The sequence below is a fragment of the Buceros rhinoceros genome, unplaced genomic scaffold (genome assembly GCF_000710305.1).
Source record: "Buceros rhinoceros silvestris isolate BGI_N320 unplaced genomic scaffold, ASM71030v1 scaffold26605, whole genome shotgun sequence".
NCBI lineage: Eukaryota > Metazoa > Chordata > Aves > Bucerotiformes > Bucerotidae > Buceros > Buceros rhinoceros.
The window spans coordinates 16,859-31,183 of record NW_010412684.1 but is presented as its reverse complement, the minus strand read 5'-3'; the positions used below and the strand labels follow the sequence as shown (position 1 = coordinate 31,183).

Genomic DNA, 14,325 nt, shown 5'->3' with positions numbered 1-14,325 from the left:
GGGAAAGAGATGTGTGTGCAGGTAGAAGTGAAGTGTTTGTCATCTGTGCTGAGCTTGGAGTGGAGAGGTGGTTGTGTGAAAAATGCAGTGGCAGTTTAGGCTCTTCAGGATGCGTTTCAGACACACACACCCTTCCAGCCTTGGAGGTGTTTCAGGTTGTCCTTGAGCCTTCGTAGTGCCATGTATGGGAGAAACTGGACTGGGGGGGGAGAGGGGGGTTGTGTTGTGTTAACAGAAAATGGTGTGTGCAGCTGTAGAAAAAATCCTGGGGTTTCAGTGCTGTCCTACGAGGAGCTGATAAGGGCAGTTCGGAAGGCTGGGAGCTGGGGTGGCAGGAGGACTGTGACTCTTGGGGCTGTGTCTGTGACTCAGCACTTCTCAAATGCCATCCCAATCCCTGCCCCACACTCCCCACCGGCTCCCTGCTACCCCGAGCCCTCATGGATGCCTCCTTCCCTCCCCTCGGTGCAAAGGACTGGTTCCTTCTTTCTCCTGAGGTTTTTTTGGAGCTGTTCATCCTCAAAGAGGCCAAGAGCACAAGTTTTGGTTAGTTTTAATTGTGCCTTCAGTTGTATTTCTCTTTTTGGCTCCCCGTTCCACCCGGTAACGCAGCCCACGCATGCAGGGGAATGCCACTGCTGGCTCACGCTCTAGCCCTTATCTAGACTACGCAGAGCTCTTGCCCCGCGTAATCGAACTACTAAGCGGTATTTTTTTATCTTGGTTGAGAGAGTAGCTAAGGCGTCTGTGTAGTGAAATAATCCACACCAAGCTCTCCCCCAACACCCAGACATCTCTGACTTTGGCAGGAGAAAGTGCTGACGAATGCTTATCGCTTTATAATAGTTTATGGTTACTACAGTTTATATTAATTTAGATTAGTGTGGGGTTTCTGCACAGAGCTTTAGGTTTTGCTTTTTTCCAAAACTACATGGACCTGCTGGCTGACACTTGGCAAAGTCCTCTTGTTTGTCTGAAGTTGTGAAGCTGTCAGGGCAGCATCTCCCATGAGGTTGGGAGTTAAAAAAAATAATCAGAGCTCTGGGATATGGCACGAGGTAAGAAGATTTTTGCAAAGGGTCCCTCTCTGTGTTTCTCCTAACACTGTCTCACCTGATGATTATCTGGGCCACAAAACTCCGTGTGCTTTTGGCGTGGAGTTGCTGCGCTGAAAGCTTTGAGCTGATGTGGGTTGTGAATCCATCCACTGACCCTGTTGGTACCTCGGCTTTTGCATAGCAGTCTCTTTTCCAAAAATAAATCAGACGACTGGGGCTATCTGTCTTCTTACACAAGCACAGAAGTTATGGTGTTCTGGTAATGATTCACCCCTGGAAACTCAGAACGGAGCAGATGAAAATACCTGCTTATTAATCCAGCAGTGAGAACCTGAGGGGGTATTTATACCCGTCTGTGAAGCCACTTCTTAACTAGGACACCTGAGATTTCACTGGGGGAAGCCATCTGCCTGCATCACAGATTATGGCAAATATTTTCCAGTTGTCTGAGCACAGAGAATGTGCCTAGTAGTTTTATTTCCCTTGGAACATGTTCTCAAAGCCACCCATCCCATTGTTGGTTTGCTCTGTCTCGCTTTAGGTATTTTTGGTGCGTGTGATGTAGAAGTTTAAGGCGAGATTCTCCCAGCATCCTGGGATGTTGCAAAGAGAATATGAACCAAGTTTGTGAGGGATTTGACATGGTATGACGTGAAAACTAGATGTGAGGGTAGTATTTAGCCGTTTAAAATGGGAAGGATAGAATTATCGCCGTTACAGCCCAAGAACATAAGAGGTTTTGCAGAGCCTGTGGCGTGTGTTCAGGCTGGGAGAACGCTGGCCCTGGCAGTGGGTACCTGAGTCTGGGTGAAAATAAGGTGCAGGCGTGGAGGTGACATGGTCTTTTGTCAGGAGTAAGATGAAATTTCTGTTAAACACATTTAGTTGATGGAAGAACAACCTGCAAGTTGACTGTTTTCCTTCCTATGCACCAAGGATGAAGTTATCTACATGGGTGTGTGGATGGACCTAGGACTGTAAGCTAAAGCCTCATGTTTCTAACAGCTTTGTGTTCCTGTGTTCCAGAGCCTAGCCCAGCTCGAGAACCTGTGCAAGCAGCTCTATGAGACCACAGACACCGCGACACGGCTCCAGGCAGAGAAAGCCCTGGTTGAGTTCACCAACAGCCCAGACTGCCTGAGCAAGTGCCAGCTGCTTCTGGAAAGAGGGAGTGTATGTAAACCGATAGAACCGTCCAGAATGTACCTGAAATTTAGTCAAGTTGAAATCGTCACCCTGGCAGTGGGATTTCCTCCAGGCTGGAGGAACCCCTGCCTTCTCCGTGGGCTTTGGGGAGAAAATGGGGTGTGCACAGGGGAACCTGTCTTCTGGAACATTTCCCTGGAAAATTGCCCCAGCTATGGTGTTGTCTGAATAATCCAGCGGTTTAAATCAAGGAAAATGAGATCACGTGCTTTAGAATTAGTGCTACAGCAAGGCTGTGAAATATGCTGGCAGTAAATCCTGCCTGACTTCTTTAGCCTGCTGCTTTTGAAGTGGCCATTTGGTTTTACTTTCTATCAGCACAAATCATGTGTAAAATGGCTTTGCCACGTGATCCTGCAGGGTTTGACTTTTGGCAGAATGTGTGTCCAGCTTCCATGCCTAGCAGAATGGTTCATAAAAATAGGAAATGTGAAACAGCCCGTTGTAAAGAGCGAGTCCTGGAGGAGGGGGTGGGAGGGGCAGAAGGGTGACACTTCACGAGTTTAGCAAACTTACAAAGCGAATTAGTTAAATTTTGTTAAATCTAAAGTCCAGTGAATCCAAGGGAAACTGATTTGAAGCTAGTAACTGCTTTACCTGAGGACAAATAAATTCAATTTTTTTAAGGGAAGGTCCTAGAGCCTAGTTTCGCTCTGTGTGATCCATTGCCTCTCCGACCCTTGCCAGAGGGTTGTGGGATGTTCTGTTCAGTCTGAACTCACTTTATACTCACGTCTCCTGGGGAATGTTGGAATAACCAGATTTCCTGCATTTGTATGCTCAGCTTTCTGCAGTGAAAGATGCTAATCTAGAGATCAGCATGCAAAGTGCTCCCTGGCTGGAATCGACAGGCTCGGGAGCAACCAGGGGTTCTAGGTGGTCAAATGCCATCATTTGTGTCCCTCAGTTAGATCACAGCTCAGTGGTCTCTGTGCTGTCCTGTAAGAAATAAATTTTCACCTGTATTTAGTAATCAAGTGGAAGCTATAAGTGCTGCTTAATGTATCGTAACGTACTCGTACGGCTCCAAGTTGTCTTTTCGGCACGTGATGTTTAAGGTAACTTCAGGCAGGGCCTGTGTTTCCAGTTTTCACAGAAGAGAAGAACCTTCACTGGTGGTTCTGTTCTCTTCCATGTTTTAAAAGCTTTTTTTAAACACTAATTTGGTTTTCTTTACTGTCTATAAAAACACAGAATAAATGCTATGTAGAGTATTTAGCCTTATCCATCAAATTAATGCTTTAAACTCAAATTTCCAGAGAGCAATTAGCTTAAATCCAGTGTTGCTGCTTGTTCTTCTGGAGCGTGCAGTAAACTTCTCTTTGTGTGTTGATTGTTTTATCTTTACAGTCGTCCTACTCCCAGTTACTGGCAGCTACATGCCTTACAAAGCTCGTGTCACGCACAAACAACCCTTTACCATTGGAACAGCGAATAGATATTCGTAAGTACTTAATTTTCAAACCAAACCAGTGGGAATGTTTGTCCTGTGGGCTTTGATCCCCGCACGAGAGGCTTTCTGCACGCTGCAGTTTGGCCGTCCTGAGGTACAGGCTGCCCGAAAGGCAAAGAAACGTTTTTCTGAGGTGGCATCTTCATCTCTATCATTAGCTGCAGAGTTGACAGCTAATATACAGAATTTGTCCACATGGAAGAGAGTGACTCTTCTGTGGCCAGTCATCCCCAGGGAAAGGTCTTGAAAGGAAAGTTCTTCAGCTCTCCTGGCTATTGGCGTGTGCTTACAGAGGATTGGGCTTGATCTGGTAGCACAAAACTAGTCAGGCTTGTGGGGAAGAGCTCTCATTGGTCTCTAACCACGTTTCAGACTGTTCCACAGCTTTAGTGTGTTAAAAGCAGAAGTAAAAGGTCAATATTTGTATTAACCCGCTACTGTGCGGATTTATTTTTCTAAACAGCTTTCAGAAAGATGCTTTTTCCCATCAGTGTTACCACCCCAGCTCCATCTGCCGCGGTTTTGTCTACAGAGCCCCCTCTCCTCTGTGTTTCAGGGAACTATGTGCTCAACTACCTTGCCACTAGGCCAAAGCTGGCAACGTTCGTCACGCAAGCACTGATCCAGCTGTATGCCAGGATCACAAAGCTGGGCTGGTTTGACTGTCAGAAGGATGAATATGTCTTCAGGAACGTGATCACAGATGTCACAAGGTTTTTACAGGTCAGATGTTTTGTAAGATGAATGCACACCCTCTGGGATTTGAAAGTCCCTGCATCTTCAGCTATCGTTTTGCCTTAATATCCTCCGTCCTGTTTTCATCCGCACGTTTGGTGGTCAGATGGTGATTGCTGATGCTGAGCAGCTGACAGCACGGGTCAGCTCTTATAAAAGGGTGGGGAAAAGAAAAGTTTATTTCCCATAGTTTTCATCTGGCAAATTTAATGCTCATTCTGATGTTGCAGAAATTGCCACGCGTTTTACCACAGCATCTGTTAAACAAACTGATTTTAAAAAAATATAACGTAAATAAATCCTTTCAGAGTTTGGGCATAGCACAAAATCATTGATCGGACTATTCGATAAAAGGAGCCTATTTTCATTAGCTGTAACAGGAGCTCTTTGCGTTGTTAACATGGAGCACTTTTAAAGCACATTTTAAAATCTCTCTCTGGTATGGCTCATGGGTTTCTTTCTGGTCACAATGCTACAAAGATAAAGTGTTTCTAGACAAACATGTCTAAAGTCTTCGAGCAGAAAGGTCTGGGAGTGAGGGTGGAGCCTCCTGAGAAGCTGCTGGCCCTGCTGACTCCCTGCGTGTGCCCTTCCCTCCCCAGGACAGTGTAGAGCACTGCATCATAGGAGTGACAATCCTGTCCCAACTAACAAATGAAATTAATCAAGTAAGTGCTACAGCCTTCCTCAGTGAAGTAAGTGTCCAATTTTCTCATTCATATTGTTGCGTCCTGCTGTGTGTCTGTGTGTCGTTTGGGGGGTTTTGTCTGGTTTTTTTCGTTGTGGGGGTTGCTCTGTGGTGGGTGTTTTTGGTTTTTTTTGTTTTGTTACTTTTACACTGTTGTCACTGTCGTGGTAAGATGCTGAACCCTCCTGTCCCGAGGAATTGTTTTGTTTCACTGGCATCTCCCATCTTCTCTCATATTTTGATGTAATATTCTGAGATGAAAAGAAGGAGCAGTGCTGAGCACCTACCTAGTGAGGACAAAGCCCCGAGCGTGAGGATGTCTCTGGCACCTTCTGTAGTCCCTGTGCATCGTTTGAGCTTCCAGCACTCTTGTGCCAAGAAGCGAATGGATCATTCCCTGCTCCATATGACCCGTGAGATGAAACAAAGAGGATTTGACAAATTGTGCACGTTTTTACAGTGTCTTTTTCATTCAGCACTAAATTTCATAAAATTCCCAGCAGGTAGTTCTGAAATTCTGCCGCTTTCTCAGGGCTGAGTCCTTTATGCAGGACTCTCAACTTCCTGAGCCCTGCACTGGAATCCAGATGGCTTCTGCATCCATTCCAGACCCCAAATTCACTTCCATTCTTCATGCCTGGCCTGATCAGGAATTCCTAACCCATAGATCTCCTCCAAAAGCTTCAGCCAAGGTAACCATTAGCTTGCCCAGACTTCAGTGCACCCGTAACTCCATCTCCGCAGAGGGCTGGTCCTTCACGCCGTGCATCAAGGACGAAAACAAGTCACTTTACCTCACTAAATTAGTACGTGTCTGTCAGCATCTTTGTACAGGGCCACAGCTCCTGATTGCAGGAGAGTAGTCAGAAACTGTCATCTGTCCCAGTTCCAGAGGCTTTACGGGTTGATAAACAGAGAACAAAGTTAAAGACTGATCAAAAATCTCTTCCTGAGATCTTGGGTATTAAATCTGCCACAGTTTACTACTCATTCCTAAACAAGCTTTGTGCCAGCAGTTGCACAGGGCTGGATTTAGTGACTCATCTTGGAAAGTGTAAAACTGCAATTACTTGCAAAATAATAAACCTGCCAACATGCCCACTCGGCAGAGCGGGGTCACGTATGGGTACATGGCAAAATACCACCCCAGAACCCCTTCTGGGGCTTCTCTTCAGGCTTTTGTGGATAACTATTAAACTTCCAACTACGTTGCGTGAGAGACAAATTTTCTAGAGCTCTGTTTACTGAAGCTTTTGTTCCAAAAGCTGGCAGTTCAAACAAAAGCAAGTGCTAGTATCTGTTCTGAAGTATCAGTTTCCATCCTGTAAGTACTGCACAGACTTGCCTGGAGGTGCTGAGTGTCACCGGGTTGTAGAAGGTCACTGATCTAAGCCGCGTGACCTTGTGGTGAAGACAAAGGAAATGCTCATTTGCCCTGAAAGATGTGAGATTTGTAGTAACTGTGGGGAGAGTAAATAATGCTCACTTTCTTAAAGACCTCGATCTCATGGCATGAGCTGAGGAATGATCCTTTGGTCGTTAGAGCACAAATCCAAGTCCAGTTCTGACCTGCCACCAGCTGCTGGGTGATGCAGGGCTTCTCTTTCTCTGTAGCGTAAGAGACAAGAGTGTTTGTGTCCTCCGTGGGGTGGTTCTGGAGGTTGATTGTTGCTGGTGGTTGACCATGTGTCTGCCCCACGGTTTCGGGTAGGATTTAACTCTCAGGAGTTCGGAGCACTTCAGAAAGCAGTGTTCAGGTTTCAAAAAGGACTTTGCTGTTGAAAATGCTGCTGCTGAAGAGATTGAAATGAACTGGAGAGTAAAGCCAGCCTTGCTTTCTGGCAGGGGTGCAGTGAACCTGCACTGTAAGTGCTGTGGGTGGAAAGTCCTGTCATCAGCAGTAAATAGGGTTTTATCCATGGAGTTTATCCTGTCCTGCAGCAGCAGCACATACCGCAGTGGCAGCTCTTCCCCCTGGTTTAGCCAGCTGGTGAGACATCGCTCTGGGGAGGGACACTGGACGTCCCAGTGCTTTAACAGGATTCCTATGGGTTCTACTGGTCTCGTTCCACCACTGCCCATCAGTTCTAAGTGCTGGTTTTCTCTCTGCTCAGGCTGATACTACTCATCCACTGACCAAGCACAGGAAAATAGCCTCTTCCTTCCGAGACTCATCCTTATATGATATTTTCACACTGTCATGCAATTTACTGAAACAGGTAAGGAAATGGTCACTCGTCATCTCGCTTGGGGGCTGTCTGTTGGGACGACAGACTGTGGGCTGAAGTTCCTCTGCTGAAACTCCTCTGAAACAAGTGCTCTTGCTTTAAAAGCCATGTTCTGGACTTGTGTTATGGGAAAGGTTTGACTTCGGTTTGTGTTAAGGAAAACAAAAGACCATGACACAATACAGAAACACAACTCCCTTCTATGGTTTTGATTGAACATACGTGCCTGGATCATAAGCCTTGGGTTAAACTTTCCTGTCTTAAAGCAGCAGGGAAGAGATGAGGAGTTTGATTTACAGTATGCCAGAGAGGTTTCCTGTAAAATAAGTCATTGTCTCTTTTTAACTTCGGTCTGAAACCCACATGGTGAGGGAAAGTGCTGGTGAAGATATGTTTCATGGATTGAGACTAAAGATTGTCCTTGGTGTTTTAACTCATGAGAAATATTAGACTGCCTTGTGTTCTCCTGGTCTTTATTTTGTGCTCACTCTCACACGTGAGTTAACTTGCCATGCAAACACTGGGCTCCGCGCTAGGGTTGGGTTCTGCCGCCAGCCAGCACATTTTTTTGGTCAGCTGAAGTAGCACGTGTATATTTTGTAAGCAGGAGGATTATCTGAAGAAAACTTTCAATTTTGCATCAGGTTTCTTTCCTAAAAAGTCCATCTGGAGTTTTAACAGTGCCTGCATGAACATCCCTTTGTGGGAAAGCCTGTGTGGTGGCAGCACCGATTTGATTAGTTTAATTTTTATCCCTCCAGCTGAGTGAAGTGTCAGAGTTGACAAATAGCACAAAGAGTGAAAAGGACATTTTATTTTAAAGGTATTTCAAAGTGAGCAGCTCTGCTTCTGTCAGCAGTAAGTGGGTATGTGGGTGTGATTTGATCTTTGTTCTCCTGGTTTCTGAAAGAAGCAAATCTTGTACGGTGGTGCTACCCTGCACCTGTCCTGAACCGCAGCAGCTCTGGCACTTCCGGAGTTCGCCACTTAGTTCAGGTGCACTCGATGGGAGGTTGAAGGTCTCAGAAATAAAAGGACTTCTCGAGCTGTGGGTAAAGAAGCGCCTGGGAGGTGCAGGCAGGACAGGGTCCTTACAGCCGCCCAGCCTTGTTGGAGAAACTTCATCAGGTGCTGGTGCTCCACTGAGAGGATTAAACCAGCCCTGTATGTGGAGCTCTGGCTGAGCTATTGCCTGCAGTGCTGTTGCTGCATGACCATGGGAGAAAGCAGAAAGATGTGACTCGTCTCAGGATGAGCCTTGAGCTTCCCACCCTACCTCCTCATCATCCCACTTTTGTTTCTTGGGACGCTGTGGTTTAAGCCAGACTGGAAGGTTTGCTGTTGTCTCCTGCAACAGCCTTGTTTTCCTGCAATTAAACACCTACTACCCAAGCTGTCTTTTTTTGACTAATAGTAACTGTCTTGAGCTTCTGTGTAGAAAGTAGAATTTTCAAGGTGATCCTTCCAGGTGGGGAGGATTGGGCTGTGAGAAACCAGGGCTCATGTCTGTCCATGCCTGTAAACCGAGGTGCGTTTAGGCAGTCTCAGAAGAGTAGGACTTTGTGGAGAGAGCAAGGGAGCTGCAGGAAGCTGGTTTTAAGTACAGTGATATACGAGGAGTACATGGGCTGGCCTGTCCCTGCAGTACAGAGCTGAGGGCTCCATTGAAATGACACAGCAGATTGTGTCTGTCAGGTTGTTGGTGTTACTCGAGTGTCCGTGTTGTCCCTGCTGGTAGCAGATCAACGAGCTTGTAGGAGCAGCAGAAGTGGATGTGCTTGTTGCCAAGTGAGGGTTGGGCGGAGCAGCAGGATTCCCTGCTGCTGGCTGCTTGTCAGGCAGAAAATGTGTTGAGCCTTGATGAGAAGTGCCTTATCTCCGGAATCTCGCGGTGGAATGGCGAGCCATCGAGCTGGCTGCTTCCCCTGGGCAGTACAAGCTGAGTGTACAGGGCAGGGACCAGGAAGAGCAAACACCCGCTGTCTGTAGAAGTGGGTGACAGCTTCTAGCATGTGAACCTGCTCATGGCCACATCTTGTTCAAAGCTGAATTCCTGCCTCAAACTCAGCTGTGTCACCTTGGGGTTTTTTTCCTCTCGCTTTTCTTTAATCTGATGTGTTTTATAGGCTTCTGGGAAGAACCTGAACCTAAACGATGAAAGCCAGCATGGTCTGCTCATGCAGCTTCTCAAGCTCACGCATAATTGCCTGAACTTCGATTTTATTGGCACATCCACAGACGAGTCCTCAGATGATCTTTGCACTGTGCAGATCCCAACCAGTTGGAGATCAGGTAATCTCGCTGGAGGAAGAGGGCTAACCTGTAGCCTACCCCCCGGGCAGCACCGGGGCTTTGCTAAAGCCCTCTCGGTTCTTACCAAATAAATTCTGTGTGCAGCACCAGGTGTAAAACCTGCCTTTCCTCCGTGGGATTATCAACACAGGTCGGTTTGGGTTGGTTGTCCTGAGCTGTAAAAATACTCCTGCCCTTCCAGTCTTAGAACTGCCAAGCCAGAACTCAGAAAACAGTGATTTTTAAAAAAAAAGCCTGGTAAATAACAAATAACTGCACCTCTTCTCACCATCTTGCTGTTCTCCCCAGTCATTTCACAGATTATGTTCTTAAAATATTGCCCTGTAATTTGTTTCTAGAAAAGCCAGTTGTGTAAAAATATAAAAATCCTTCAGAAATTTTCTCACAGTCCGGAGCTTCAGTGACCATTGCCTGTGCCCTGGTTGATAGGATAAGCGTTAGCCCTATGGGAAGGTGTTCTCAGTAAAATGCTCCCTTTTGTTTCAGCATTCTTGGATTCTTCAACCCTCCAGTTGTTTTTTGATCTTTATCATTCCATCCCTCCGTCGTTTTCTCCTCTGGTAAGTTCAGCATTTGTTTTCCTCACAGACTCCGCTACCAGGAAGTGTTTGTAGGGTTCATTTTGGGAGACTGACCGTAGGTTAAAACACCGTGTGCCGTAGTGACAGCAGGGAGGCTGCTCCAGCGCTGCTGTGGAGGGGGGCGTTGATGCATCTGCAGGGTTTGGATTCGGCCTCAGAGCAGCTTGTTTGCTGGAAATCCAACCTGTTTCTTTGTCCTTACATAGCTGGTGCCTGCTCGCTGCCAGGAAGCCCTTTTTGAGGGTTGCAGCTTATGTTATTTCCACTGAGTTGATCCTAAACCATACTGCGAGTAGGTAGCAAGTCTGGGAGCGCAACCGAGGAATGTGATTTCTCCTTCCACACTTTAAAACTAGGCCGTGTCCCAGTTGGATGAAATGGCCAATAGCACAACTGAACTGAAGGCTGGGTTACTTCTTGAAAAAAATTGCCTGCTAGGCATTTATCTATCAGATAAATATTTTTCATAATTAATGCTCCAGTGAAAACATACCCTTTGGCTGGGGAGGGAAGGGTCCTTCACAAGGATTTCTTTCCGCTGAGGCTCTGAGCACTGTTCATTATGTTGAAAGGCTGCTGCTAATGCTGCATTTAGAGCCTCAAATATTCATGAGAGACTTTAACAGTGTGAGACTCTTTTTTTTTTTATTATTATTACTGAATGGAAATCTGAAGCAATTATGCCTTTAATTGTCCTGCCTCTTTGATCGTTAAATGTAAGAGCCAGCAAGAACGGGATGTTTGGTTGAGCAGGCAGTGCCTGGGCAGAGGGAGTTGGGGCAAGGAGCGCAGGGTGCTCTTCAGGCCCTGTTCACCAGCCTCTCCCTCACTGCTGCACCCTTGGAATTTACTCTTCATTTAAATTTCAGAGGTCTGGGTTGAGAGCAATTGAATTTCCCATCTCTCTTCTGCGGTGCTTTCCCAAGCCTGTGTCACGTTTACCAGCTTTCCCTGCCAATGGGTAGTTTATTTCCAGTCTCAAGAGATCCACATTTTCCATCTGAAGAAATCCCAGCGTGTTTGGGAGCAGAGTTAGGAACACACCTTTGCCTGTCAGAGTGCAGAAGTTGTTCCTTTGGGTGATGTGGTTTTTTTATCCCCACTCTGGCTCAGCCAGAGCTCCACACCTTTACACAACGTTGCAGAGGTGATGGCTCTACTTCCCAATCCACTTTCGAAGTGAAGGAGCCGTTGTATAGCACGCAAAAGAGCGCCAGGTTTAAACCATTTGTGGTGTCATGAAAAGGAAACTGCTGCTCATTTTGTTGTCCTAATCCCTCCCGTTTGGTGCCCCTGCCAGGTTTTGTCCTGCTTGGTGCAGATCGCCTCTGTACGCAGATCCCTCTTCAACAATGCGGAAAGAGCAAAGTTTTTATCTCATCTCGTTGACGGAGTTAAAAGAATACTGGAAAACCCCCAGGTGAGTGTTTCAGGTGCAGTGAGTGGAATTGTGTCTCTGCTTACTCTGCATCGAGTTTCTTCACCAAAAATGCTTTATAATGTACCTGTCCCACTCGTGGCACTGCAGCACCTCGCTGCTCTGCTCCTCTTACAACTGTTCCACCATAAATCCTGCAGCTGACCCCCATGTCACGTGAAGTGATGCTCTTGCTCAGTTCTTCTCCTCCTCTCTTTCTTCTCTCAGAGTTTGTCAGACCCAAATAACTACCACGAGTTCTGCCGGTTGCTGGCCCGATTGAAAAGCAATTACCAGCTGGGAGAGCTGGTGAAGGTGGAGAACTACCCCGAGGTCATCCGGCTCATTGCCAACTTCACCGTGACCAGCCTGCAGGTACAAAGTGGTTTTCCTTATCCTCAAGGGGGGTTTATGCCCCTTGTCTTCTCTCGAAACAACGTTCTCACCCTCTTGTCTGTTCTGTGCCTCTAAATTCGCCGTACGTCATTCTTCCCAGCGCCCTGCAGACTGTGACAGAACCCTGCTGTATAGCAGTGATTTTTCTGTGAGTTCCTCCTGAATGGAGCAGGAGCGGTGCGTGGGGGCCGGCAGCGTTGCTATGTCTCCAGAGGCTTTCCATGTCCTAGGAGGGGGGGAAAAAAAACCCAACTTGTTAAATAAGGCTTATTTTTAGAATTATGTATCATTTCACTCTTAAAATGCAGTGGCAAGATTGCTGGTAATAGGAATATCATCCCATATTCCCACTGAGCTTTCCACTGGTGTACAGCTGGTAACCACATGAAGAACACAGTAAAACAAAATTGCATAACTTGCCTTTTTTGTTAGATTTTAATATTTATCTGGAAAACAGCTCTAAAGTGTACATTCTGTAAGATAACCAAGGCCGAAACTCACTGGTTTCCTTCCTGTTTCTTTCTCTTGGCTGCTGGTAGCACTGGGAGTTCGCTCCAAACAGCGTTCACTATCTCCTGAGCTTGTGGCAGCGGCTGGCTGCGTCGGTGCCCTACGTCAAAGCCACCGAGCCTCACATGCTCGAAACGTACACCCCAGAAGTCACAAAAGCTTACATCACATCCCGGCTGGAGTCTGTGCACATCATCTTGCGGTAAGAAAAAGTGCGATTCCCTTCGGTTTTAGATTTCTGCCGTAGGGTGGCACAAACTATACCTACGAGTTTGTTGTTGGTTTGTTGTTTTTTCTTCCTTTGAGTGTAGAGCAGCCTCCAGGACTCTGTTGCAGCGTGGGATGAATTCTACCCTGTGTGTGTTTGGTGAAAACAAATGGTCAGGTATAGGAAGATAAAGCCTCTCTGGGCTTATCCCTGTTCAGGGAGGAACAGCTGGTTTAGCTAGTTCTGGAGTTTGCAGTAAACTGCTCGCTAAGGTGTGTGTGTTTAGAGGAAAAGGCAACTAAACCACTGAGGAAGCTGGAAGGCTTTGTCATACAAAGAGAGGCCTTGTTCTGGCGCTGCACGTTCTGTTCAGAGACCTGGATAGGTGTTGGGCGTAGGAAGAGCTTACTCATCCCCGGTCCTGCTGGTCTTTCCACCCAAACCACTGCTGTTCTTCTGATTTATGGCCGCAGCACAGATCGGGTGATTCCGTTGGTCCGTGGCGCTCTCCATCGTGACAAACAGTAGAAGCAGAGACTTCTGTTGGTGGTGGTGTGCCTGGGAAAGCATCCTCTCCCTGCTGGAAATGAGCCTCTGTTCTGGTTTAAGCTATCGCTGCGTTTTAAGTTCTGTTCTAATCTATTTCGTTGCTGCTTAGGGATGGTTTGGAGGATCCTCTGGACGACACCGGCCTTGTGCAGCAGCAGCTGGATCAGCTGTCCACTATCGGCCGGTGCGAGTACGAAAAGACTTGCGCTCTGCTCGTGCAGCTCTTTGACCAGTCCGCCCAGTCCTACCAGGAGCTGCTGCAGAGTGCCACTGCCAGCCCCATGGACGTTGCTGTGCAGGAAGGTGAGCACGCTTGGAGGAGGTGCCCGTATGGTATAGACATGTATGGGTGTGGACAGACGCTCCCAAGACACAGCAGCGCTGGCTGAAGATACTGCTGTCCTACAACCGACCCCATCCCTTTTTGAGGAGATACAGTGCGTCTCCTTGCCCAGTCTTTCAGAGACAACTTCTGAGGGTTTCCCCAACCGCAGTGGGTCAGCAGTCCTGCCCCATCCCTTTTGTTTGAGGCAGGGTGGGGAGAGCTGATCTGAACCTCCCCACTTGCTATGTAGCAGAAACCTCCAGCCGGTGGCTGGTAATGAGTAACTGGGAGTGAGGTTTCCAGCTGGTACCACTGGAGGAGGGTGTCTGTCCACAGCACTGGGCGGGTTCAGTGTGGAGGTTCTGTTCTTGCACAGCTGGTTGGGTTGGGAATTGCTTAACTCTGGTCGTAAAGCACCAGTTCCTTTGGGGTTCAGGTGTAGCTGTGTCATGCCCCCACTCCAGTCCCCTAGCTGGCTTCCCCTCTCGCGGAGGAGCTGGGCCAGCAGCACAGGTGTGGAGGCTGCTTCTCCTCCTTCAGAAACAGCATTGTCTCCCCTAAGACAGGACACTCATGGGTTGTATGGGCAAAATTCCTTATGATGTTGCCTTCTCCACCAGCCAGGAGTGCTTTGACAGAACAAATGCCACACTGATTG

The 14,325-nt window shown here is 47.3% G+C and overlaps 1 protein-coding gene across 1 annotated transcript in view; it reads left to right on the top strand.

The window, feature by feature from the left end:
- Nucleotides 1-2,063: 2,063 nt before the first annotated feature.
- Nucleotides 2,064-14,325, top strand: part of XPO7 (exportin 7) — a gene marked incomplete at its 5' end in the record, with an annotated part of 25,902 nt that continues 13,640 nt past the window's right edge. The window contains 11 exons of the mRNA XM_010136491.1: nucleotides 2,064-2,231; nucleotides 3,615-3,708; nucleotides 4,274-4,440; nucleotides 5,055-5,120; nucleotides 7,255-7,359; nucleotides 9,495-9,660; nucleotides 10,168-10,241; nucleotides 11,563-11,682; nucleotides 11,908-12,054; nucleotides 12,615-12,787; nucleotides 13,452-13,645. Of these exons, the coding sequence (XP_010134793.1) occupies nucleotides 2,064-2,231; nucleotides 3,615-3,708; nucleotides 4,274-4,440; nucleotides 5,055-5,120; nucleotides 7,255-7,359; nucleotides 9,495-9,660; nucleotides 10,168-10,241; nucleotides 11,563-11,682; nucleotides 11,908-12,054; nucleotides 12,615-12,787; nucleotides 13,452-13,645 (1,474 nt within the window). The remainder of the gene's footprint in view (nucleotides 2,232-3,614; nucleotides 3,709-4,273; nucleotides 4,441-5,054; nucleotides 5,121-7,254; nucleotides 7,360-9,494; nucleotides 9,661-10,167; nucleotides 10,242-11,562; nucleotides 11,683-11,907; nucleotides 12,055-12,614; nucleotides 12,788-13,451; nucleotides 13,646-14,325) is intronic.